The 27,056-nt window shown below is 42.5% G+C and overlaps 1 protein-coding gene across 17 annotated transcripts in view; it reads left to right on the top strand.

Moving 5' to 3' along the window:
• The window catches only part of RIN2 (Ras and Rab interactor 2), a 114,229-nt gene that overhangs the window by 71,768 nt on the left and 15,405 nt on the right, over nt 1–27,056 (top strand). For 14 of the 17 annotated variants that reach the window (XM_065589826.1, XM_008173976.4, XM_042846626.2 and 11 more), the window contains 5 exons: nt 3,178–3,370; nt 5,952–6,063; nt 8,145–8,217; nt 13,192–13,283; nt 16,380–17,510. In XM_065589826.1, coding sequence (XP_065445898.1) covers nt 3,178–3,370; nt 5,952–6,063; nt 8,145–8,217; nt 13,192–13,283; nt 16,380–17,510 — 1,601 coding nt within the window. Of the gene's footprint in view, nt 1–3,177; nt 3,371–4,293; nt 4,416–5,951; nt 6,064–8,144; nt 8,218–13,191; nt 13,284–16,379; nt 17,511–27,056 lie in introns of those variants that run through there. The other 3 variants (XM_042846628.2, XM_065589830.1, XM_065589829.1) reach the window with 3 other exon arrangements.

Consider the following 27,056-nt stretch of genomic DNA (forward strand, 5'->3'; position numbering starts at 1 on the left):
AGCTGACAATCCCAGGGGAAACGGACACATTGGGTGGCAGAGGTGTGCACATGGATGTGGACACACATTCCAGCCCTCTGCTTACAGGCAGTAGATCATACTGATTACAAGTTTCAACGTGCGCTGTGGACTTATTACCATGAGTTAATTGTAGTTAGGATACAGCTAATTATTCATTTCAGCTCTTACCTTCCAAGTATTTCCTCCATAATTGTGGGGTTTCATGAACATAAACAAACTAGGCAAAATGTCTGGTTTTCTTTAGTTCCCATGTGAGTTATGCTGAAACCTAGGGAGAATGTAAATCTTTCTAGGGGGATTTGAACATAATCAGTGCAAAACATACCAGAATCTATAATAGTTTTATCTCAAACCTACAGAACTTCCATGCAGATTTTTGTTTGCTTTGGTTTTCTGGTTTACTTGGCACTAGTCTTGAATATCAACAGAAGACAGCATTATAAAACACCGGGAGAATCATTAAATAGTAAAATGTAATGCATTTTAAAAATTAACTTGTGTGGGGTTGATAAGATGAGTCACTGCTGATCCTGCTCTGAAGCATTAGTTCATGTGAATAAGAGAGAGCATTTGGTAGGTGTGGAAAGACACTTTACACTGATGTATCCATAATCTTTTGTCTGTGTGAGAGGCCAACATAAACAGCTGCAGTGAGCTTCTGCAGTTTAATTTTGTGTATCTAGGTCATGGAGGTGTGGACACCTATACTATGTTCCTTCCTGTACCTGGCATGTGGAATGGTTAGTGTGGATAGAGCTTTTGATAAACACACTCTGGCTGAAATAAGTAGGTGTCAAGGTTAATCTTCTAACATATAGCATAAAGAGCGTGTATGACCATGCGTTTGGAAGCATTAAGATCTGAGTTGCTTTTAATCCACTGGTAAATCACTCACTCACTCACACTCACACACACACACACACACACACACACACACACACACACACACACACACACACACATCTCTGTAACTTGTTATAATTTATCATTTGTTTCTGGCAGCACCAACAGCAGCCTAGGTGTTTTGCAAATATAAAAGGGCCTGTCTCCACTTATAGCTTGTATTCTAATGTAACAAGCAGAGATGGAGGGTAGGGGAATGGGGAAATGCAAGCCAGGCAGGTGGTGATTGGACACATTGTGGTAATAGAAAATTTTCATGACTGTTGTAGCTCTTACCTGGCCATGCAATAAGAGTGAGTAAGTCCCCATCCCTCCTCCCACTCCCCCCCCCAATTTCCCTTCTCAGACTTTGATCATAGTAGGGAGAACCTGGGACTGTTTGTCCAGCTGTCCTGACTGTGAACAAGTAGTCAGCGAGTGGGGGAGCAATGGGGTGTGGGGCGTGGCTCTGCCCCTCCTGTTCTGACTGGAGTAGCTGGCAGGGTGCATAGTGGAGAACGAGCTGCTCCATGAAAAGGGGTGAAGCAACTTACTCCCCCTTCAGAACAAGCAGTGAGCATGGAGAAAATGTGACCTACAATTTGGTCCCTGATCTGCTCCTGGGGTGGCACAGCTACGTGCCAGACCTTCATACTCAGGGCAGATCGTAAAGTCACAACGTAGTCTGGTGTGACTGGTAGGATTGAGAGCCATGTTCTCTCATTCGGAGGCAGAACATCTCTGCTCTTGATCTCTAGGGCATACAGCACTTGTGCTCAGAGTTTTCCTGTGCCTGGTCTAATTTCTGCATCAGGAGATCAGTTACCAAAGTAACAGTTCTGTAATTGTTTCTAATAAGGGAAGAATCACAGGATGTTCTTTAGTTGGGAAATAAGGAAGGAGTGCAGACATTTATGCGCAAGCCATACTGCGTGTTCAAAAGTTTGGAATTGATGAAGAAAATTGGAATAAAACAACCATACAGTGCTGAGTTCATTTTGTTTCTTTGCAAGCACATGGTTTTAGTATGTAGTATCAGCAGCCCCAGTGCGTGCTGTTATTATTCAGTTAAACAAGCATTTTAATAACTTGCTACCCCGCCACTAAATAAATTTAACTCAGGATAGCTTGCCAAGTTCTCCTTTTACGGCCAGTTTCTGCCTTCTTTCCCTACTTGGAAAGAATTAAGTGTCAAAACCAAAGCACTTTAAACTTTATACATCGATTTATCTGTTTACTTTCAATTGTGAGGCAAGGACATTTTAAAGGTAGTGATGAAAGGCCTCACTTTGACACCCAGTAAAATGTTCGATAGAGAAGCTGGAAGAAAGTGGGTTTAAAATGCAGGCCACGTTTGTTTGCATTACGTTAGTACCGACAGGCCGTGGTTAGGATCAGAGTCCATTGTCCTTGGCGCTGTAGACGCAGGAAGGACAAAAGTAGTCCCTGCCCCAAAGAGCAAACAGTCTCTGATTATGTTAGAACACAGCAGATGGGTAAATGGGAGGATGAGGGATTGGTGAAACAAGCCAGTCACAGCTCATTGTGGTCCGCTGGCAGCATATTGTAGGCATCATAGTCAAGGTGAGTCTTAAGGAGGATCGTCTGAATTTTTTTGGAAGGGTTTCTCCCATGCATAAGGGTCACCAAGGGAGAAGGCAGAGAGGTGTTTGAAGGAGAAGCTGAGTGACAGGAGCATTAGATTAATAGAGTGGCTAGGTAGGGGGAGCCTAAGTCATGAAGAGCCTTAACAGCAAAGAGAAGAAGCAGGTGTTTCATGTGGAGGAAAAGGGAGTGCCAGCTGAGTGGTGCAAAGAGGGGAGTGCCACGGACTGAGCAGCATTTTGAATGGACTTGAGTGGGGCAAGGTTTCTGCAGGTTCTAACTTTTGGGATCCAGATGGGAATAAAAATATCTGAATAATAATAATAATAATAAAACTCTTAACATGAACATAAGAGAGGAATGGGTTTTAAAAACAATACCCTACTTAATATAGACAGGCATGCATATGGGTGTGTATAGTATCTCCTTGTAGTTAATTGCTGGACTTCAAAAGGCTATTATTCACCAGACAGTAATGTACTGTAACTTGCTCTTAAAGAGAATTTGTGGTCAGTACTAGTGATATGAAATCTCAACAGCAGAAATAGCTAGTAAGGGGGATACCCACAGTGTGGTTATTTAAGAGAATTCCCTGTTTGTAGAATTGTTTGTTCTTTGAGAAATGTACTTGCCTACATTTTAATTGTTGTTTAATTCTCTTCCTCATAGCCTAGTAAAGGACATGGATAATGTCTGTCCTGAGAAAAAGGACTTAAAAGGCTGTCCCCGGGACTCTGGCTATGACAGCCTCTCCAATAAACTCAGCATACTAGATAAACTTCTCCACACCCATCCTGTGTGGCTACAGCTTGGCCTGAATGATGCTGAAGCAGTGGAAATTCTGCAGGCCCAGCCTCCTGGAGTAAGAGACAAATCTTCATCATGTTTTAATTTATTTACAGTCTCTCTTCCTAAGGTAGCACACGCTCCCCAGTGGGTTACATACATAAAAGGAAGCTCATTCCTTAGGGCCACAGCAGTTCGAGTCTGGGATGAGACATCCCCCTTATGTGATAGCCACCATCTTGGCTGATGCTTTGTGGATTGAACTAGGGCCAAAAACATGAGCTGATATAGCTACAGAGCCCTGCCTCTCTAGCTGGGGCTGTAGAAGACTCATGTTTTCTATGGATCAGGCACAGAGGAGGGACCTGTAACGCACACTGACCAATGGCTCTCACTATTATTAGATTTGCTGGGCCGGACCCTGGGCCCAGGTAAAAATTCTCCCTAGGCGAGGGAGCTCTCGGCTAGTGTAAAGCTGGAGTAGCCAGTTTGTTCTCTAGGTGCACCCCACCTCCTGGCCCACGGGGCTTGTCAGAGGTGGGAGTGGGCAGGGTGGAGTGCAGCTGCACTCCATTAATTCTTGGCTGGTGTATGGGCCTTGGGGACTCTGAGACTCCAGATCTCTCTAGCCTGTGCTGGAGCTGGATTAGATGCAGCATGTTAATTTGGGGAGCCTTATCTGGCTCTCTGATAGCACCTCATCTTTCTCCTACCCTCAGCAGATCTCTGTGCAGGAAAGAATCTGACCTGCTAGGCTTACAAGTGCAAACAAAAATCTTTTTCTAACTATCAGCACATCACACTTGGCCTAAGGCCTAAAAGGGCCATCATCAATTTGAATAGCTCATTTCTGTCTGAAAATGTTGATCTTCCATTATTATGAGTAATACTGTGCCTAAGCTGAAAACAGTTAGTAGAAAACCATTTTCCCACCTTTTGTTTACTTTGTGCCAGTGACAGCATTTGTGTACAGTCAGTGTAATTGTTTCCCTTCTACAGTCAGGCTCCAGTCCTTCAATGAGCGCCGTGTGGGTGGACCTCAGTGTCCATGTGGAGCCCTGTTGACTTACATGGATTATTCCTCAAATATGTGAAAAGCAGCTTGCAAGAATGGGACCAAAGTTAGTTTCTTTCTTGATGAAAAGCCCCTTATAAACATTGGGAGGGGAGCAGAACAGTGCTTATAAATCCATTTTAAAAAAACAAACCTTCAATTGAAGTGAATTTCGGTGGGAATTGGGCACCTTAACTCACTTAAATTCCTTTGAATGTCCCAGATTTAGTTTTTCAACTCTCTTATCCCTGTAATCAAATCAAAATTTACACTTTATTAAACATATTTTGGGGATTGAAATTTGCATTCTTGATTATAGCTATTTACATCCTCAAATATTTGTGTTGCATTTGTGTTTTAAAATGTATAACCCTGGAAGTTGAAGCTAGACAAATTCAAACTAAAAATAAAGCTCACTTTTTTTAATAGTGAGGGTAATTTAACCATGGAAGCAGCGTACAGATGGATATTAGTGGATACTCTGTCACTTTGTCTTTTAAAATAAAGATGGGATCTTTCTAAAAGATGTAGTTTAATTCCACCATAAGTTATTGGATTTAAGAAGACAGGTTAGTAATGGAGAGTGAGCGAGATCACTTAATCAACTGGATATAAGCAAATAATATGCATTTTAATACAGCTAAATATAAACATAGACCACTGGGAACAAAGAATGTAGGCCACACTTACAGGATGGGGGACTGTGTCCGGGGAAGCAGTGACTCTGAAAGATGTGGTGTGGAGGATAATTAACTGAACATGAGCTCCCAGTGTGACTCTGTGGCCAAAAAGAACTAATGCAATCCTGGGATGCATAAATGGGGGAATCTCAAGTAGGAGTAAACAAGTTATTTTACCTCTGTTTTTGTCACTTGTGTGACCACTTATGGAATACTGTATCCAGGTACCCACAATTCAAGAAGGGTGTTGATAAATGGGAGAAGGTTCAGAGAAGATCCACAAGAGTCATTAAAGGATTAGAAAACATGCCTGTAGTGATAAACTAAATAGATGGAGCTCTTTGTATCTAATGGGGAACAAATATTTAATAACGGGCTCTTCAGTTTAGTAGAGAAAGGTGTAACACGATCAAATGGCTGGAAGTTGAAGCTAGATAAATGTAGACTGGAACCGAGGTACACCTCTACGTCTATATAACATGACCCGATATAACATGAATTCTGATATAAAGTGATAAAGCAGTGCTGGGGGGGGGGGGGGGGGGAGTGGGTGGGCTGCGCACTCCAGCGGATCAAAGCAAGTTCGATATAACGCGGTTTCACCTATAATGCGGTAAGATTTTTTTGGCTCCCGAGGACAGCGTTATATCGAGGTAGAGGTGTATACATTTTTAATGGTGAGAGTAATTAACCATGGAACAGTTTACAAAAGGTGATGATGGATACTCCATCACTGACAATTTTTACATCAAGATTGGATGTTTTTTTAAAAGATCTGCTCTAGGAATTTTGGGAAAGTTCTCTGGCCTGTGTTATGCAGGAGGTCAGATTAGATTATTTTAATGGTCTTTTCTGGCCTTTATCTATGAAAAGCATCTATAACAAAGATTTCTAAAGTTTTATTTCTTTTCCCCTCTTGATAGATCTTTCTGGTTAGGAAATCCAGAGGAATGCAGAAGAAAGTCCTATCGCTCCGTCTACCCAATGAATTTGGATCTCGCCTCAAGGAATTTGCAATAAAAGAAAGCACATATAGTAAGTCATGTATCATGGGAGTCATTTGCTATACTGTATGGGCCAGATTCACTTTGCATCGGTGACACCCAGTGTCTGGGCTCTAGGCTGTAAGCAGCAAAAAAAATCAACCGGAGTCAGGGGAATAACAGTGCAAGCTGCCTACAACCCACACTCTGCTGTGGATTCCAAAGCCATCTGGGCAGACCTTCACGTGAGTGGGGCTGGCCCTGGAGAGTGTGGGCAATGTGCAGATTAAGGCTTTGATTCAATGAGGTACTTAAAAACATATGCCTAACTTGCCATAAGCAAGGGAGTAGTCCTACTGAAGTCAATTAGAATACTCATATACTTAAAGTTAAAGCATGTGCATAAGTACCATGCTGAATGGGGGCCTCACTGCTTGTTATAGGCAGTCTCCACTTGTGAGGCTTCCCTAGAACCCCACCAGAATTTAAAATTGTCCTTCCCTGATGATGCCACCATCACCCTCCACCAGGTGACTTCTCTTCTGGCACATCTTTGCCCCGGGCACAAAGGAGAATCTGGGTTTATGTATTATTTTTAGTCATTTGTTTCTCAGATTTAAGAACAATTTTCACCAATCACGGGATCAGAAATGTAACCCCATTGAGAAACATTTCTAATAATCCTTGGTTTTCATGATGATGCAAGTATTATTTGTTCCATGTCTAAGGCCTTGTCTAAACTGCCACTTTACAGCGCCGAAATTTTCTCGCTCAGGGGCGTGAAAAAAACACCCCCCCAGAGCGATGCAAGTCTCAGCACTGTAAAATGGCAGTGTAGACAGTGCACCGGCGCTGGGAGCCGTGCTGGTAGCTCCTCCCCTCGTGGGGGTGGGTTTTTTACAGTGCTGGGAGAGCGCTCTCCCAGCGCTAGTGCCTTGACTACACAGCCGCGGCAGTGCTTTAACATTGGTAGTGAAGCCATACCCTTAGTTAGGAACATAGGCTGGGTTCCAGTAAGTTTCAAAACAAAGCTGTAGTGATCTCTATGAAAAGAGGGTGTGAAAAACAGTTCTAGGTAAAACTGAAAATAAAAATAGGAAGCTGTATCTTCCTCAGATTGTAGCACAGTTTGGAAGCTGCAAATAGAACAAAGGGGTTATCTTAACAACATGCTGAAAACTGGGATTGAAATTGAGCAACGGAGTTTCAGCTAAGCAGCCTTCTTCAGGAATGATCTGTGAAGGAAAAGATATAAAGACCTTTATCTTTTTATGGTGTCCTTATGTGATTGAGCTTTTTTTCTTTCTCGTGTTTATCCATTACGATTCCCCTGAATCTTTACTTACATGGCTTCTTTACTCAGAGTGACATTTACTACTGACAGGAATGGCTGGCTCCATGTTTGAAGTCAATGGAGTTGCACCAGCTTGTATTTGTATTTATCCGTGGTCTGTAAACATGTATTGATATCAATACAAAACCATGGTGGAAATTACATGGGAAAGGTCTTTATTATTTCTGTGCATTTAAAATAACAATTTTTGAATTTTTAGAAAAGTTCTAGTGCAGCTTTATTAGAAAAAAAATATTTAGCTAAACAATTTGTAATAGCCATCACAAAGCATTAGTATGAATCAGACTTGGTTGGAGAGCTTTGTTAAAAGGGGAATGATTCATAGATTTGCCACCTATCATTACTAGTGGTTACTGTATTGCTGCTAATGTAATTGAGGCAAAAAATGGGTGCCAAGAGAAAGAAAGAAAGAGGTTTTTAATTAACTTGTCTGTATTAGTACTATGAATAACACAAGGTCTCAGTTGTTGACTGGCTGTTCTGTTAGAAGTTGTGCAATTTTAATCTCCTTTGATTCATTTCCCAAGGATTAGAACATGTTTGGAATGAAAAAAACAAACCCACCGCCCAAACTATCAGTATGTTTACTAGAATGTTTTTGACCAAGACACATACTCCTCCACACAGTTGTTTTTGATTAACAAAACAGTAGTCACTTAGATGCTGCAAACTCCTTACTACGTACGCTGTGCAAAAGCCAGGAGTGTTTATATTAAGCCTGGTTTCTTGGAATGTGCATTTAAAGACTGATCTGTTTTTTTCATAATCTTTCTTTGCAGCCTTTTCTTTGGAGGGCTCTGGAATAAGTTTTGCTGATTTATTCAGGCTCATCGCTTTCTACTGTATTAGCAGGTAAGATTGTATTATGTTATGTTTTGAGTAGCGTTTGCTAGACCATCCTTAAAAATAAGTAACCATCCATAAGGATTTTCTTGATTAAATATGGTATAAATATTCATCATCATCATCATCATCTCCCTTTGCCAAGGTTGGATAGGGTTGACTTCCATTGGTTTCTTGGCTTAGATAAGTACCTAGACTGCCAGCCACCTTAAGTCTAGTATAAATATTACTAATCTATAAATATTAGTAGACTGTTTTAGAGGATAACTGGCTAAATAATAAGAGAGCATGAACTGAAGCTAAGAAAACACGAAAGAAAGTCCTTGTTACCCACTGTCTTACGTGGCACTGACTAACAAAGGATAGTGACTGTTATTGCAGAAAGTAGTATAGAACACTTCATTGACTAGACAGGGTAAATGTCTGTTTGTTATGCAACAGGACAGCCAAAAGGTTTGTAAACTGCAGAGAAAATGTGAAAGTTTTGACAAATTTCAGTGTTATGATTGTCTTGTTAAACCAGGGGTGGCCAACCTGAGCCTGAGAAGGAGCCAGATTTACCAATGTACATTGCCCAAGAGCCACAGTAATAACGTCAACCGCTCCCCATCAGCTCCACTCCCCATCAGCTCCCAGTGCCTCCCGGCCACTGGGGATCAGTGCCTCCCCCTCCCTCTCGATCAGCTGTTTTGTGGCGTGCAGGAGGTTCTAGGAGGGAGAGGGAAGAGCAAGGGCACGGCAGGCTCAGGGGAGGGGACGGGAAGGGGTGGATTGGGGGCAGGGCCTGTGGCAGAGCCAGAGGTTGAGCAGTGAGCACCCCCCGGCACGTTGGAAAGTTGGCACCTGCAACTCCATCCCCGGAGTCGGTGCTGTGATGGGTTGGATCACAGAAATCCCCTTCGGAACTGCCACCTGATGTGCCAAGACTACTTCTATCCCTGTTTTCCCTGTCAGCTCAGGACTCCAGCACCCTGTCTTGCTGAACCAGACACTCCTGTCTGCTCCAACACAGACCCAGGGTCTGAATTACTTGCCCCAAAGCTGCAGGTTTACCTGAAAACAGCTTGCAGAAGTGTGCTTGTCTTTAGCACTCAGATGCCCAACTCCCAATGGGGTCTAAACCCAAATAAATCCGTTTTACCCTGTATAAAGCTTATACAGGGTAAACTCATAAATTGTTCGCCCTCTATAACACGGATAGAGAGATATGCAAAGCTGTTTGCTCCCCCAGGTATTAATACATACTCTGAGTTAATAAGTAAAAAGTGATTTTATTAAATACAGAAAGTAGGATTTAAGTGGTTCCAAGTAGTAAGAGACAGAACAATTGTAAGCTACTAAGCAAAATAAAATAAAATGTGTAAATCTATGTCTAATCAAACTAAATACAGATAAGATCCTCACCAGTTCCAGAATGCTCCCTTTTACAGACTAATCTCCTTTTAGCCTGGGTCCAGCAATCACTCACACCCCCTGTAGTTACTGTCCTTTGTTCCAGTTTTCTTCAAGTATCCTGGGGGGTGGAGAGGCTCCTTCATTAGCCAGCTGAAGACAAAATGGAGGGGTCTCCCAGGGGTTTAAATAGAATTTCTCTTGTGGGTGGAGACCCCCTCCTCACCCTGTGTAGAATCCAGTCACAAAATGGAGATCGGAATCACATGGGCAAGTCACATGCCCATGCATGACTCAGGACTTGCAGGTAGCAGCCATTACCCACATGCTACCTTGAACATCCTCAGGTAGACTTCTTATGTGGATTGGAGTCTTCCAAGCTCTTTTGTCTGTTAAGCGCTTCCTGATTAAGCACCTAATTTGCACATTCCTTTCCCAAGAAGTGACCAAATGTTCTAACTAAGGCTACTTAGAAATCAAGCAATTATACAGCCAGTGTTCATAACTTTGAACACACAAATGGTGCCTGCATACAACTAGGATGAACATAACCAGTAGATCTAATCTTTACATAGATATGTTACATGGCATATGTAGCAAAACCCTATTCCAGTTATATCATACATACATTTATGAGCACCTCCCCTATAAAGCCTTATGGGGTACACTGTCACAGGTGCCTATACAAGGAGCCACATATTAACCTCTGAAGAGCCGCATGTGGCTCTGGAGCCACAGGTTGGCCACCCCTGTGGAAAACAGTTGCCTCACTGGTTGTGTGTGTGTGTGTGTGTGTGTGTTGAAGTGCCTGGTATGTGCCCCCTAAATTCCTTATGTGTGAATTCAGTACCTGTGACAAGTCCCAGATTGATAGCTCTGGGGACTCGGGTCCTATGTTTAGCCATAGAACAGGTAGAGCAAGGCCAAACTTCATCTCTACGGGAATCTGTTCTAAGGGCGGGGGCTGGGAAGAGTTCGATCTCCTTGGCTCACACTGCCAACATGGTTGCCAATTATTGCTGGTTATGGTGGTGATTTATGGCAGTGTGAATATTTACTCCTGGAGACTGAGAGCACCAAGCTTGTTGTTATTTACTTTATGGAGCACACAGAACCCCCGAGATCAGGACCCCATTGTGCTAGATGCTATAGACGCACATGGTAAAAGACAAGCTCATTCATGTAAATAACTTAACAGCACTCGGCGAGTGACTGAGCCAGACTGGATTGAAACTGGTAATTTAGCAACGAAAGGTCCTCTATCTCATCCCCATTCACACTCTGTTTAAAATTCCGTTTCTACAAAATGGCTTTTAATTTTCCATACATTAATTTTTGTTCGGTGCAAGGTTAAGCCTGAATCTCCAGTTAAGGCCCAGCAGTCGCATGGAATCCTCCTGCCTGGAGAAATCAGAAATTGCAGGGGTGGATGCAAGACTGCACCGTCCCTGCAGCTGTACGCTAATTTGCAGCCCTGCTTCCTTTCTTGCTGCACCCTCATACAGTGAAAGACGAAGAAAAGTGAGGAGAAAACGGAAGGGTGATGCAAACCCACACATGGCTGTAACTATTCCAAAATGCTACTCCTGGATGTTCATAAAGACACCCTCACCTGAAATCATATCCAGGGATTTTAATAGATTTTTTTTTTTTTTTTACCCTCCGTCATTAGCAAGAAACTCCTAGAAGCTTGTGGTTTATTTCCCTGCCAATGTCTGTCTTTGATGAACATTTTATTTTGCTGTTTCTCGAGTAGCAGAAACCATTCCAGTTCCTATCCTTTTCAGACTGTGTCTTGGCATCATGTGGGATATAAGTGGGAATATGCACAGTACTGGGGGAAGCTGTAGTCAGTGACTGTGACAGAGCAGCAGAGGGAGCACATGACATCTGTTAGTGTATCTAAGGCCTTGTCTACATTACCAGGGTAAGTAGACCTAAGTTACGCTACTCCAGCTACGTGAATAACAGAGCTGGAGTCGACGTAGCTTAGATGGACTTACTGCGGTGTCTACACCACACTGCGTCGACAGGAGATGCTCTCCTATCAACTTACCTTACTCCTCTTGTTCCACTGGAGTACCCGAGTCGACCGGAGAGCATTCTGCGGTCGATTTAGCAGTTCTTCACTAGACACACTAAATCGACCCCCTGCTGCATCGATCGCAGCAGTGTCGATCCCTGGTAAGTGTAGACATGGCCAAAGAAAACACAGGATAGATTCTTGACAAGAATGGAGAATTTAAAAAAACACAGGTGGGGTTTGCAAAGGAGCCTGTGAGAGTTGGGTACCAAAGTCACAGTGAAATTCAGTAAGATTTGGGTGCCTGATTTCTTTAGGCTCTTTTGAGAATCCCAGCCTATGGGTGAAATCTGTGTCCCGGTGAGATCAATGGGAATTTTGCCATAGCCTTAAGGAGGATCAGAATTTTACCCTATATATTTAGCATTTGGAGACATTCCACCCTAGATTAAAATGGAACTCAGATTTTGGCCCATGGAGATGTTGACAGTGTCCTTTCAATTACTTGTTAGTAAGTGTGTCAACTCACTGCATATGTTTGTGATTTTCATCTGTTTGGAGTTTGCTGTTGCTGATTTTTGAGGGTGTAAACATAAAATATGGCAATTCAGTGATCAAAGAACTGTTGTCTGTATTACACCAGATGCTAAATGTGCTTGCAGTTTTGAAAATAAATCACCTGTATTGACACCAGTTGTATCTGAATGTACATAAAAGTGTGTAGGACATTTTTGCTACATGACCAGTTCTTATTTACTTACTCTCATTACATAGGTACTTCTACAGATTTTGCAGGTTTTCAGGCTCTGGTGTTTAAGAATGCACTGTTACAAGTATAAACAAGTGGGTAGAGAAAAGATTTAATATACAATGTAATAAATGCTTACACAAAGTACTTAGACAAAGTAATTCTTAAGTTCTTGTTTCAAAGGATTTATATAGTCAATGTGGTTTGTAGTTAAGTACCATCTGCGGAGTCCCATATGTAAACATCCATTTATTATTTTAATACGTATTGAGTAGAAAACAGATATGGTGACAGTAGTATGAATGGAACTGTATTTATTGGAATAAATATTTTCAAACTAGAGGTATGTTCAGACTGACAGAGTTTACAAGCACTTCTGTATTCTCTGTCCTAAAATACATTCAGGTTATTTTTGAAAACTGGAGGTTAAATTGGAACAAAACTCAAGTTTTATTCACAAATAGGAATTTTGGATAAAGTGCTGATTTTGGCAGATGTACGCTAAAAGACCAGTGGAAAAGCTACTGCTGTAATAAGAGGAAAAGTGGGTGGAACAGGGAGAGTCAGTCCAGAAGAAAGGAACATCGGGGGACTGATTCTCATTTACCCTAAAGTTTCTTTACACCAGTGGGGTTTAAAGGATTGTTGATTACATCATACTCACTTTATGGCCCCTTTCAACTGCCAGAGCAGTTCAAAGTAGCTTTGCTGGAAATGAGAATCTGACCTGTTGTCATTGCATGTGCTGGAAATAAGGAAAAATTTAAAATATGGAAATAACAGCAAAAATGACCAATACTGTTCTTTCTTTTAAAATAAGGGATGTCCTGCCATTCACCTTGAAATTGCCTCATGCTATTGCGGCAGCAAAGACAGAAGCTGAACTTGAAGACTTTGCTCAGCTGGGACTGAGTAAGTATGACTATTTACATAGGTTTATTGCCCTGTGTCGTTGTAACCGTATCAGTAAAATAGTCTTTATGCAAAAAATCGGTAAACGATGGCAAAGATGATATTGTTGTTTGTTTGTTTGTTTGTTTGTTTGTTTTGCTTGTCTTGCATCTGAAGAAGTGAGGTTCTTACCCACGAAAGCTTATGCTCCCAATACTTCTGTTAGTCTCAAAGGTGCCACAGGACCCTCTGTTGCTTTTTGTTGTTGCAAGTAGCTTAATTATCCCACTTAGTAGCAGTCTATTGCCTTCCTATCCTGCCGATAAGCCTCCGTGATTTGGTTTGCTGTACTGCTGCCCCCTACTTTCTGTCTAGCTGTATGCACTCTGTCCCACAGAACACCTCAGACTGATCCAAATACAGTCCCATAGTCCTGACAGCAGGGTTTGGTGCAGTCCCACATGCATTGTAGGTTAGAGCAGATGCAGCTGAAAGTGGAATGGCAGTTATTGGCTTGTACAGCATAGCTCTTAGTTTGGTAATTGCTGGAAGATTTTGAACGGAATTCATCATGAACAGCACATCATTGGCACATGCTTACATTTGCAAAGCGATTTAGGACTGACTGTTCAGAGGTGTGCTGATCTGAATGCAAGTAGAAACACATGTGAAGTATATGTATTCACATTAGTATGATGAGTATTTTCAAGTGGGAGGGAAAATACAGGGGCGTGTCCCTAGCAAATGCTTAGTTCCACTGCTAAAACAAATACGGGCACATCCCAAAATGTGCCTTGAGCCTAAAGCAGAACTGAAACCTGGCAGAATTTGAACATGGACCTGAAACAGATAGTGTTGAGCACCTCCGGGCCATGCTGAATTCTCTTTGAAGTCAGTGGGAGTTGAGGGCACTCTGGCCCTCATACCCATTTAACTGAGAGCAGAATTTGTCCCAGTAAAGTTTTGTGTGCCCTTTCCCAGCACAGTGATTTGCTCTGTAATATGACTTGAACACAAGGATCTTCACAGGATTTTACTCTGCAGTGAGCCCCTGAGGTGGCTCTGGATTTTGTTTGCAGCAGTAACCCTGGTGATCATTTTATAAGACTCTGGTCACTGAAGTCAGTGTAAAGTGTGCTGAAGAGTGTTGTCTTTTGCATTGATAATCTGTAGCTTTAGGTAACTAATGAAAGTTTAGACTTACACATGCTGCAGCCAGGCGAGGGGGCAAGCACTCTCTTGGGGGAGTTTGTTAGGTCACTGTACCCAAAGAAGGGCATGATGAGCTGGGTTGGGGTGATATTGGTATCTCAGCCCCTTGTACACCTGATGGCAACACGTACTAGAGGAATCTGTCCAAAGGAGGTGCATATGCCACTGCTCACAAGCTCTCCACCACATCCATACCTAGAGTTATTGTGCTTGTGTTTGTCCTGTGCAGATAGAATACCCGAGAGCACCACTGCTTGTGTGCTGCAGGTCTGTAACCCCTATCCCTAGACTTCCTCTGGCTGAATTTCTGCCCTTGGTTTTGAAAATAATAATAATATGTTTGAAAGCTGAGAGAGGAATGCTCTAGTGGCTAGGCGTAAGCATGGGAGTCAGAAGCCCCAATTTCAATTTCCTGCTCCACCACAGACTTCTGATGTGACCTTGGATGAGTCACTTAGTGTCTCTGCCTCAGTTTCTCATATGTAAAATGGGGTTAATAGCATTTCTCTGCCTCATGGGGTATTGTGAAGACCAATTGGAAGGAAGTGTTGTTTACTTCTCATAACACAAGAACTAGGGCTCACCAAATGAAATTAATAGGCAGCAGGTTTAAAACAAACAAAAGGATATATTTCTTCACACAACACAGTCAACCTGTGGAACTCCTGTGAAGGCCAAGACTATAACAGGGTTCACAAAAGAACTAGATAAATTCATGGAAGCTGGGTCCATCAGTGACTATTAGCCAGGATGGGCAGGGATGGTGTCCCTAGCTTCTGTTTGCCAGAAGCTGGGAATGGGCGACAGGGGATGGATCACTTGATCTGTTCATTCCCTCTGAAGCACCTGGCATTGGCCACTGTCGGAAGACAGGGATACTGGGTTAGATGAATCTTTGGTCTGACCCAGTCTGGCTGTTCTTATGTTAAATTCATTTGTGTGCGACACACTCAGTTGCTGTGATAATAGGGGCCATATAAGCATCTAGATAGTTTTTGAATGTAATTGTCAGTTAGTGCCCGAATTTATTTCTGTCTGATGACTTCATTTTTGAGCTAGTCAAGCCGAAGCATGTTGAACACCTGTAGTATAGTTTGCAGGAGTCTGAGGTTGCTGAAGGAACTGTTGTCTGATTTCCATAGACTCTCACAGATGTATTACTGAGGGCTATGAGGAGACTTCAGTTGCAATTTGTCAAGTTAGTATAGATTTTAGTGTTAGTGTCAGTACACATTTTTTGCTGATGGTCCTGCATATTCAACTATTTATGTGCTGCTGAGTATCTTAAAATCTCAAACAAATTGTGTAATTATTACAAATGCACAGCTGCAGGTTGAAACACAGACCCGAATGCCTGATCAGCATGACTAAAGATAGTATCTGCCAAGGGGACAAAAATCTGATTCCAACCTCGTCATGCTCAGCTTGTTTAATTTTTTACTCCAAACAAAAATACAGTTTTTTTGCAAATTCCCAGGGCTTAACCTTTGTAAATCAGCATAGTCCTGCTGATGTTAGTGGAGCTACGCTGATTAACACAAGCTGAAAATCTGGCTCTTATTTTCTAATCAAGGCCGGGGGTATTAGCTCAGGGTCTATTTCAGTCTCAAAACAGGAATAATGGATACTTTATAGCAATCATTCTTTTCGGTATATCCCAATTTATTTGCTATGAAGATTCGCATTGGCCAAGATATTTATAAACTCTGTAAACAAATAGCTGCAGCCTGAAGGTTTAGCATTCAGTTGTGTCTGGCAGTGTTTTATGAGGCTTAAGAAAATTTTTTAAAAATAAAAGCTTGTTTAAAGTTTTCCACGCTTCAACCTTGTTCTATTGAGTTTAATGTTCTGAAAGCCAACTGCATAATATCTAAATTCTTATGTTAACACAATAATGATTTTCAGATTTTTGGAGCTCTCCGGCTAACAACAACCCCCCAAATCCTTCACCTCCCCGTAGGCCTCTGCCCTCAGACAATGCTTGCAAAGACTCACATCAGCTCTGCCTTATAAATGGAGTGCATTCTATAAGAACCAGAACGCCTTCGGAGCTGGAGTGCAGCCAGACCAACGGAGCCTTGTGTTTTATTAATCCTCTCTTCTTAAAAGTGCACAGCCAGGATGTTAGTGGAAGTTTGAAAAGGCAGAGCCCAAGAACTCAAGATGTGAATGGGACAGAGAAGCCTCGCTCCCCCCCACCCAGACCTCCACCACCTTCTATTAATAGCCTTCTCACAAGTCCACAGCTCTCCAGGACTATAAAGCAGGCGAGCATGCCAGGAACAGTCAACCATAACAAACATAGGAACTTGGATTTGCTGCAGAAGAAACCAACCCCTGTTCCGCCTCCTCGTCTAAAGAAGCAGGCTGTTTGCTTAGAAGGGGAAGGTAATGCAAAGACCGTGGCAGTAATTCGATCTAGTCATAACTCGGTGCGTGGGTCAGAAACTGCGAGCGTTCCAGGTGAAGCCCTGTGTGAGCAAAATTTAGCAGCTTGCAGAAAGACCTTGGCTACAAACTCTGAGTCACAAGTACAGTGGAATGGAGGCAGGCAGAGACTGAGCGACATGAGTATTTCCACCTCCTCATCCGACTCGCTCGATTTTGATCGTAGTATGCCATTGTTTGGCTACGAAGGGGACACTAACAGCAGCCTGGAGGACTTTGAAGGGGAAAGTGACCAGGAAAGCATGGCACCCCCTTTGAAGCCCAAAAAGAAACGGAACAGTTCATTTGTTCTCCCCAAGATTGTGAAATCTCAGCTGAGGAAAGTAAGTGGGGTGTTCAGTTCTTTCATGACCCCCGAAAAGAGGATGATCAAGAAAATTGCAGAGCTGTCCCAGGACAAGCGCACTTATTTTGGGTGCCTGGTGCAGGACTATGTCAGCTTTCTCCAGGAAAACAAGGAATGCCATGTTTCGAGTACTGACATGTTACAGACGATTCGGCAGTTCATGACACAAGTTAAGAACTATTTGTCACAAAGCTCTGAACTGGACCCCCCCATTGAGTCACTGATTCCAGAAGACCAAATAGGTAAGAAAACATTGTCTCTCTCTTTTCAGGGCCTGGAAAAAAAATAATTCTGAATCTGTGGTCTGAGTCTTTGAACCAGATTTGGCGATATAGATTTTTCTAGCAAAATTCAAAACCACTGATTTTTGTGTTTTTGTTTTTGTGTTTTTTAAAGCTCAAATGCAAAAGTTCCATACAACTATGTTAGAATGAAAAGAGTTTTTGAGAAGTTGTCTTAAAACTATAATGGTGAATGTTGGACTTAATTTACAAGTGACTAATTTTTTTTTTAATTTCAGTGCTGAAATATTACATTGGCGGATTCAACCCTGCAGTTTTTCTCTGACGTGTGTGGAAATATTTTTAGTATTTATTTAAAACAGTGTACACACACACACACACACACACACACACACACACACACACACACACACACACACACACATGCACCCCCCATATGTTAATCATATACGGCAACCATAAAATTAAAATACATTGGAAATGAACAACAGATGGTGACATGGAGAGATTTCATAACTTACTATCCAAATACTCTCTCATTCACTATCTGCAATTTGCACTGTCTCCACTTGATGTTGTGATATAAACGAGATTTTTATAAAAAGGAGAGGGAGATGCTAATCTCTGGATTTCTGTGTCCCTCTGTCTGTAAGTTTTTTATAAATGTCTGAAAATGAACTGGATGATTGGGTTCACATTTTACTAACAGAGAAGGATTTATGTATGCACAAAAGTGAAATAGTTGGATGGATACACACATTATACTAACAGACAATGACTTGTGTATGTACAAAAGTGAACTAGTTGTATAAAAACTCTGATTGTCCCTTAGTCTTGATGTTTCTCAGTGGTGTTAATAAAAGAGTTTGTAAGCCACATTTACGAGGTAAACATCCCTGAAAGAGAAATACTTTCCTTGTGAGGTCATTTCAGTCATAATTTGCTTGTTTTCCCCCCTCACTTCAGTGTCCTAACAGTTTGGCCAGTGAATAACTCAGTGACTTTTAAAATTGGCAGATATTTCTTTCACTGGCAGTGGTTAGTGTTTTTGTTTTGAAATTTTGGAACTTATTGAGTAAGAGGTGCTTTTGTCACATTGCTAGTCAACAATGAGGGACTGAGGTTAACAAGTACTGCCAGGCAAATAATACACTCTGAAAAGTTTCCTGTAAAAGCAAGAGTATTTTAAAGATTCGGATTGCTTTAGTTAGAAAAGTAAAAGTATTGTGTGGACATTGTGTTTGGGCTTTTGCTCTGTACAAGTATCAGTTCTGTTGTGTTCTGCATAATCTTAGATATTTGACAAAGAAATACAGAGCTTCTTTTTCGTGATTTGGTCAAGATTTGATTTTAACTTTCACTGTTCTTTGCAAGGGTGTGGTTTAATCCAGCCAGTGGGTCTCATAATAGCTTGCTAAAATGAGGCTTGCTTTTGAATGTCTCAGTAAATTAGAGTGACTGAAGTTATTGAGCACTGTAACCAAACTGCCTTAGTCTTCTTCAGTGATTGAGCGTCTGACTTTCTTTGTGCAGTTTCTTCTAAATAATTTATACACTGAGGAAGTTAAAGCAAACATGGAACTTGCATTTGAACAATCTGTTGCTTTCACCACTACTGGAGCCCGCAAAACACCACAGCAGAGCAGGAACATCAAATGTTGCTGACCTAAGCAGATAGCTATGCGGCAGACAGGCTCAGTCATCCTACATAGCAGAACCTTTTACAACAGAACAAAGGCCAGTCTAATCTCCCATTTAGTGTTTTATTTCACGGTTTTGGTACTGAATTGCAACCAGACTTGTGACTACAGATAAATAGTCTGTTAATTTATAATTCCTATTAAAGTTACATTGTGAGACAAAGGGCTGGTTTACACTACACAGTTAGGTCGACATAAGGCCCCTTATGTCGTCCTAATTATGTCAGTGTCTACACTACAACCTTCCTCCCACTGATCTAAGTGCCTTACTACACCGACATCATAACTCCACCTCCACGAGAGGCGTAAGGCTTATGTCAGTGTAGTTAGGGTGACACCGAGTCTGTGTAGACACTACATCCCTTACATCGCCTGTCTTGTCAATTTCATGACAGGAGCCCTCAAATTGACAAAAAAAAAAAAAAAAAAAAGCCCCTGCTCCCCTAGAGATCTGGGCGTCTGGACGCTGCTCCTAACTCGGAGCTGGGGTGAGAAACCCAGGAGGCTTTCCCCCACTTCTAGTTGGGAGCTGAAACTGGGGCGGCTTCTGACCTCTGCTCCCAGCTGGGAGCCGGGGTGGTTTGGGATCCTGCCCACCCCTAGTTTGGAGCTGGGCAGTGAGCTGTGAAACTGACAAAGCTGCCTGGGTCCCGGGGAGCAGGCAGGATGGGGGAGTTAGAAGCTGGGGCAGTGGGACTCCACTCCCAGATGGCAAGAAGCCCCGGGCGGCTTCCCCCCTGCTCCCGGTAGGGAATAGGGTGGGGGGTGAGGAACCCTCGGCAGCTTCCCCCCATTCCCAGCGGGGAACAGGCATGGGGCAGCCCACCGGGAGCCTGTGAGGCAGCCAGGCCCCTGGCAGGGAGCTGCCAGCAGAGCTGAGAGACTGGGCTCTCAGCTCCCCACACTGTCCCTCATAGGTCAGTGGAAGCACTCCTGGTGAGGACACGCACCACCGACCCAAGGAGGGTAGCGTGGACATGCTGTAAGTTGAACTAATGTAGGTCGACTTAGATTTGTAGTGTAGACATAACCCAAAGGCTGTTACTGTAGGTACATCTGACTTGCTTATAGATCTGCTGCACCTTCTGGCATGTTTGGAAAATATTTCCTTTTAATATCCTTCATAGAGTATGCCGTGGTGTTGGTGGTGGTTATTAATAAATGTTTATTTTATGATTATATACACTTGCTCTGATCAGGGTCCTATTGTGCTAGGCCCTTTACAGACATAGGCCTGGTCTGCATTACAGCTGCCGGTCGATCTAAGCGACCCAATTTGAGTTACGTGCTCTACCACCGACATTGCTTCCACCTCTCGTCGAGGTGGAGTACAGAAATCGATGGGCGAGCGCTCTCCATCGATTGAGTGCGTCTTCACTAGACCCGCTAAATCGATGCCACTGCATTGATTGCAGCAGCGCTGATTTAGCTCCATATTGAAGACAAGCCCATAGAGGCAGTCATGGCACCTGCCACAAAGAGCGGATAGATTTAGAGCCAGTGGGCGCAGCTGCACCCCATTGGAAATGCTCAGGAGGAGGAGAGGTGCTGTTTGCAGTACTGCCTTCCTGTGGGGAAGGGCAGCTTTATGTTGTCTCCAGGGCTGGTGGAGGCTGGATACAGGACTCTTTGAATAAGCACATCTTTGGGCATCCTGACCGTTTCCCTCTCCCTGGCCTGTTCTGCACCCTTTGAGAGCTGCAGTAGCCAATCCCTGCCTCATTTCCGCCCCCCCCCCCCAACAAAACAAGTGTTTTGGCCAGCTTGTTCCACTGTAGCCAGTCAGACTTTCTTCAACAGGCTCCCCCATATCCGAGGTTATGCTGCGGGAAGCTGGTGTAACCCTGGGCTTGGGCATCAGAGCTCCAGTTTCTGAGAGTTCTGTTTAATTATCTGCGTGACCGCGTGTAGTTTTTCTCAGACTCCTGAAAACAAAAGATACTGTAGGAAATCGTCCAGGTTTCCCAGAGAGAGGCAGATGAAATAGTTTAACTTCTGCCAAACCATCCAAAGAACATGCTCCAGCCTTTCTAATGATTCCTGACAGATGTCACCTAATTTTAATGCTGTAGACTGCTACCCCTTTATGAAATAACAGCCTTCCCCGGTAAGAACAAAGGAGTAGGCTCCTGTGCATTAGGACTCAGCAGAGCATGCGTGTATTCCTCTTTGGCACCAATTTGGAAATGACGGGGGAGATTTGTGAAGCCATAAAGGGGAGTTCGGTGCCTCAATTGCATGGGAGTTGGGTGCCTATCTGCCCTTTGTGCCTTTGAAAATCTCATTTCTAAATTTGGGAACTTGTTCTTTCTATTCTGTATTGCTGGGATAGTAAAAGTGGGGGTATATTTTTACATTGATGGACAGTAAATAACAGCTGATCAATATAATAAACTTAAAATAAAGCTCTAAGGTGAGATTTCAAAGATCTTAAGGGATTTGGTTACTTAAATCCCCTTAAATTTCAATGGAGTTTGAGCACCTAATATTTTAGGATGCTTTGAAAATCCAGTCCTAACCCATTTTATTATTTAAGAGTCAATAGAAACTAAACTGAGTGTAAAGAGTTGAATCCACGTCTAGCTGTATAAGCACAAAATAGAGATTGAGACTGGTTTTGGAAAACCCAGGTTGAATTCAAAGTTCACAGATGTTTGAATTGCAGATGTTGGATGCTTTATTTATGTTTAATCTCTGTGGCACCTGACAAAACAATAACAACAACCCTGATTATTCTTCTGTCCCTGGCCAGAAAAAGATTAATGTGAATGCTTATTGAAGGCAGTTGTGGCTAGAAAGGATCTAAAAAACTCAAGAGCTCCAGCCTGAGCCCCAAAATCTAGGCCTATCCCAAGAAATTCCTAGTTTAAATACAAACAGGTAATAAAACATTGAGTGGTGGGAAAAGGCACCTAAATATAAACTAAATTGTTTGTTCTGGCACTCTTAGCTGTTCACAACATGCTTTTTAAGGTTTGTATTTTAATGCAGGGCCTATTAGTATCAGTTTGGAATTGGCCAGTCCCTTCATTCAGGACATCCTTTGTCACAGACCGTTCCACAATTGAGAAATGGGAATCAATGTTATCCTGTGGTGAGAGATCAGAACTGAGAGACGTGACTTCTGGTTTCTTTTCCTGACTGTACCTCTGACTTGCTGTGTGACTTTGAGCAATCATTTAATTCCCCGTCCTTCAGTTTACTCTTTCTGTAAGAAGAGTGTAATGATGTATACCTACCTCACAGGCAAACTGTGCAATTTAGTCTAATGTCTGTAGAAGCTTTAACATACTCTGATGAAAGGCACTATAGAAATGTCAGGAAGTCCACCAAGCATAGGAGGCATAACCTTTCCAAACTAAACTGTATCTCTCTTGTAGCTCCATGTGGTGTAGTACCAACCTGCTGATGTATGCAGGGTATTGAGAAAAACCCAAATTAGGCTAACACCGTACAGTGTGTAGCAATCAGGTCCCCCACATTTCCATCTCCGCTGTACCTAGGTGATCTTTTTGTTTTCAGCCTTCCAAGAAATTCTGTTCCTACAGGCTGCATCTTGTTGTGACATTGCCCAGACTGGGCGCATCTCCCCTCAACACTGTCCGTCTTAAATTACCAAAGTGGTAAACAGAACAGTGCATGCGGTCATAATAGAGGGAAACATGGCATGGGTGTGAGCATGGAGGCTGAAGGGGAAAGGGGGGAAGATAATCTCAGTGGAGGAGCTGTAGTTGGAAACTGGGTGCAGAGAAGTTTTAAAATTGGGACCTTGGAGAAGGGCAGGGGAAGGTGAAGACCATGGTATTCTCAGTGCAGGGAGGACTTGCAAAGACACTTGCTATGACCAGTGTATCAAGCATCCCAGATTTAAACTTGTCCTTTGTTGCTCCTTTGCAGAGTCAGCACAGGGTACAGATGTATTTCCACAAGCCACAGCGAAACTCGCTTTATCAAAGCACTTCCCGTTCCCATTTTGTGGCTAGTGACTAATAGAAAATATTGAGTAAAGAAGGCATAACAAGACTTAATTTAAAACTATGTACATGGAACCCCTCAGTGAGTGTGTGCTGATCCACTGAGGAGATGAGTTGTTACAGCCCCTGGCGCGGGGGGGCTTGGGACTTAAGCTCAAGCTGTAGCAGCTCATGTTTTTAGTTCTGGAGGTTCCTGGTTTGATCTCCAGTGCTTTGGCCAAGATGGTGGCCATCACATAAACACTTAAAAATGTGAAGTATATGTATTTTTTTTTATACAGACGCCCCCCAAGTTACGCAAACCCCACTTACGCAAATCTGCACTTACGAAAAAAGTTCTGTAAGCTAGAAATCGGAGGGTGGTGTTTTTTTGTTTTGTTTTTGTGTGTGTGTGTGTGTGTGTGTAATTGTTGGGTATATGATTCCGATTTACGTAAAATTTGAGTTACGCAAGGCATTCCAGAACGGAATGCTTGCGTAAGTCGGGGAGCATGTGTAATGTCCCCTGAACACTCTTGGTAGAATTTTCAAGAATGCTCAGCGTTGGCTAAACTGTGCTCTTGTTTAAATCATTCGGAGTTATATCACTGATTCCAGTGGGAGTTGAGTCAGGCCAATGCTGAGTGCTTTAAAAAATCCCAACCTCAATACCGCAGAAAAACACAGGCAACTAAGGTTGTCTGTGCAATATATCCTACCAAATATTCATTAAATGCTATGTTTTCAGTTCCCAGATTTCCACTGGTCACTAATGCAGCCCATTAGGAAGATAGTAATTGCCAGACTGAGGGCCATCTAACACAGTATTCTGTCTCTGACACCTTCCGGCACCAGATGCTTCAGAGAAAGGTGTAAGAACCCTACAGTAGGCACACCCACGTTAGGTCTCATCCTGATCTCTAATAGCTGGAAATTGCCTTATGATATGAAGCATGAGGTTTAATAGCTTTCCCAAGTGTTTGTAATTCATTGTGATCACTCTGGATATTCTTGTTTATCCGTATAGAGGTCCAATTCCTTTTTGAATCTAGCTAAATTCTTGGTCTCCAACAACTTCCCGTGGCAATGAGTTCCACAGTCTAACTTCACGTTGTGTGATCAAATATTTCCTTTGATCAGTTTTGAATTTGCCATTTTAATTTAATTGAATGTTCTTTTGTTCTTAGTTTATTCTGATAGTTTGGGAGGGAGGAAGAAGGATTTTTGCAATAGAGACTATGAGATTAAAAGAAAAGCAGCTATTTACAATAATAAACCAAATGCCAATGTAGTCGTGTTGTCAGTTATATTCTCTTCGGCAGTAAAGAAGTAAATGACTTCCTTGGTCATTGATTATCTCTGTGCAAAACCACTATATTAAAAAAGGGCCATTAGCTTCAATTTGTCTAGTCAAGTCTAGGCATGATTAGTGTGTCTTTGAATAGTGTATACATTTTTTCCCCTAAAATGTGGTCTTCCTTTATTTAATTTTCATCTTTCTTATTATGTGTCATGAAGTGGGCCTGATGAAATGCATCCTAGAATACTCAAGGAGCTGACTGAGGAGATATCTGAGCCATTAGCAATTATCTTTGAAAAGTCATGGAAGACGGGAGACATTCCAGAAGACTGGAAAAGGGCTAATATAGTGCCCATCTATAAAAAGGGAAATAAGGACAACCCGGGGAATTACAGACCAGCCAGCTTAACTTCTGTACCCAGAAAGATAATGGAGCAAATAATTAAGCAATCAATTTGCAAACACCTAGAAGATAATAAGGTGATAAATCACAGTCAGCATGGATTTGTCAAGAACTAATCATGTCAAACCAACCTGATAGCTTTCTTTGACAGGGTAACAAGGCTTGTGGATAGGAGGGAAGCGGTAGATGTGGTATATCTTGACTTTAGTAAAGCTTTTGATAAGTTCTCGCATGACCTTCTCATAAACAAACTAGGGAAATACAACCTTGATGGAGCTGCTATAAGGTGGGTGCATAACTGGTTGGAAAATCGTTCCCAGAGAGTAGTTGTCAGTGGTTCACAGTCATGCTGGAAGGGCATAACAAGTGGGGTCCCACAGGGATCGGTTCAGGGTCCGGTTCTGTTCAATATCTTCATCAGTGATTTAGATAATGACATAGGGAGTACACTTATAAAGTTTGCGGACGATACCAAGCTGGAAGGGGTTGCAAGTGCTTTGGAAGATAGGATTAAAATTCAAAATGATCTGGACAATCTGGAGTAATGGTCTGAAGAAAATAGGATGAAATTCAATAAGGACAAATGCAAAGTACTCCACTTAGGAAAGAACAATCAGTTGCACACATACAAAATGGGAAATGACTGTCTAGGAAGGAGTACTGCGGAAAGGGATTTGTGGGTCATAGTGGATCACAAGCTAAATATGAGTCAACAGTGTAACCTGTTGCAAAAAAACCCAAACATCATTCTGGGATGTATTAGCAGTATTGTAAGCAAGACACGAGAAGTAATTCTTTCGCTCTCCTCCGCGCTGATTAGGCCTAAACTGGAGTATTGGGTCCAGTTCTGGGCGCCACATTTCAGGAAAGATGCGGACAAATTGGAGAAAGTCCAGAGAAGAGCAACAAAAATGATTAAAGGTCTAGAAAACATGATATATGAGGGAAAATTGAAAAACTTGGGTTTGTTTAGTCTGGAGAAGAGAAGACTGAGAGGGGACATAACAGTTTTCAAGTACATAAAAGGTTGTTACAAGGAGGAGGGAGAAAATTTGTTGTTCTTAACCTCTGAGGATAGGACAAGAAGCAATGGGCTTAAACTGCAGAAAGGGAGGTCTAGGTTGGGCATTAGGAAAAACTTCCCAACTGTCAGAGTGGTTAAGCACTGGAATAAATTGCCTAGGGAGTTTGTGAAATCTCCATCATTGGGGATTTTTAAGAGCAGGTTGGACAAACACCTGTCAGGGATGGTCTAGATAATACTTAGTCCTGCCTTAAGTGCAGGGGACTGGACTAGATGACCTCTCGAGGTCCCTTCCAGTTCTATTATTCTAAGTAATTGAGCCGTATGGAAGGATTAATATCCTCACCCTACGCCTTGCCCCATGCACACTTACGAATATCCCCCAGATACTCTGATTTGCTTGACCAGAGTAATGTAACAGAAGCCATTAGGAACAGACTTGTATTAAACTTTTCACTCTTTGCAGAAAGGATGAGACCAAGTATTGTTAACATTCATGAATCACCAGCAAGTATTCTGTGAATCACAGTTTGGGGATTTCTGCATTAGACCATGCTGCTGCTCGTGCTGCTATGTTGCCTGCCTTATGGCAAGATTGTATTGACTGCTTTGCAGAGGAGCTGTCTCATCTACGGGCAGCTGGCTAGTGGTTGTGTGGGAGCTTGCGATGCGTAGCACTGTCAACAACTGCCTGGGCAGTTCAACCTCTCTCTGTGTACAGTTCCAGATAGAGTAAGTTCCCTGAAAAATTGGGGAACTTATTCACTGGCTATCGCCGGTATGACGGGTTCGGTCACAGAGACCCCCTTTGGGACTGTGACTCGATGTGCTGAAATTACCTCTGAGCCCATTTTCCCAGCCAGCTTGGGACTCCAGAACCCTGTCTTGTTGAGCCAGACGCTAGCCTGCTGCAACACAGACCCAGGGTCTGGTCCATGCCCCCAAAGCTGCAGACTTAACTGAAAACAGCTCACAGGTACCTATCCCCAGCACCCAGAAACCCAGTTCCCAAGGGGATCCAAATACCAAGTAAATCCATTTCACTCGGTATAAAGCTTATACAGGATAAACTCATAAATTGTTCGCCCTCTATATTACTGATAGAGAGAGAGAGATACACAGCTTTTCGTTCCTCAAGGTATTAATCACTTACTCTGGGTTTATTA

This window comes from Chrysemys picta, chromosome 3, assembly GCF_011386835.1.
Source record: "Chrysemys picta bellii isolate R12L10 chromosome 3, ASM1138683v2, whole genome shotgun sequence".
Lineage (NCBI taxonomy): Eukaryota > Metazoa > Chordata > Testudines > Emydidae > Chrysemys > Chrysemys picta.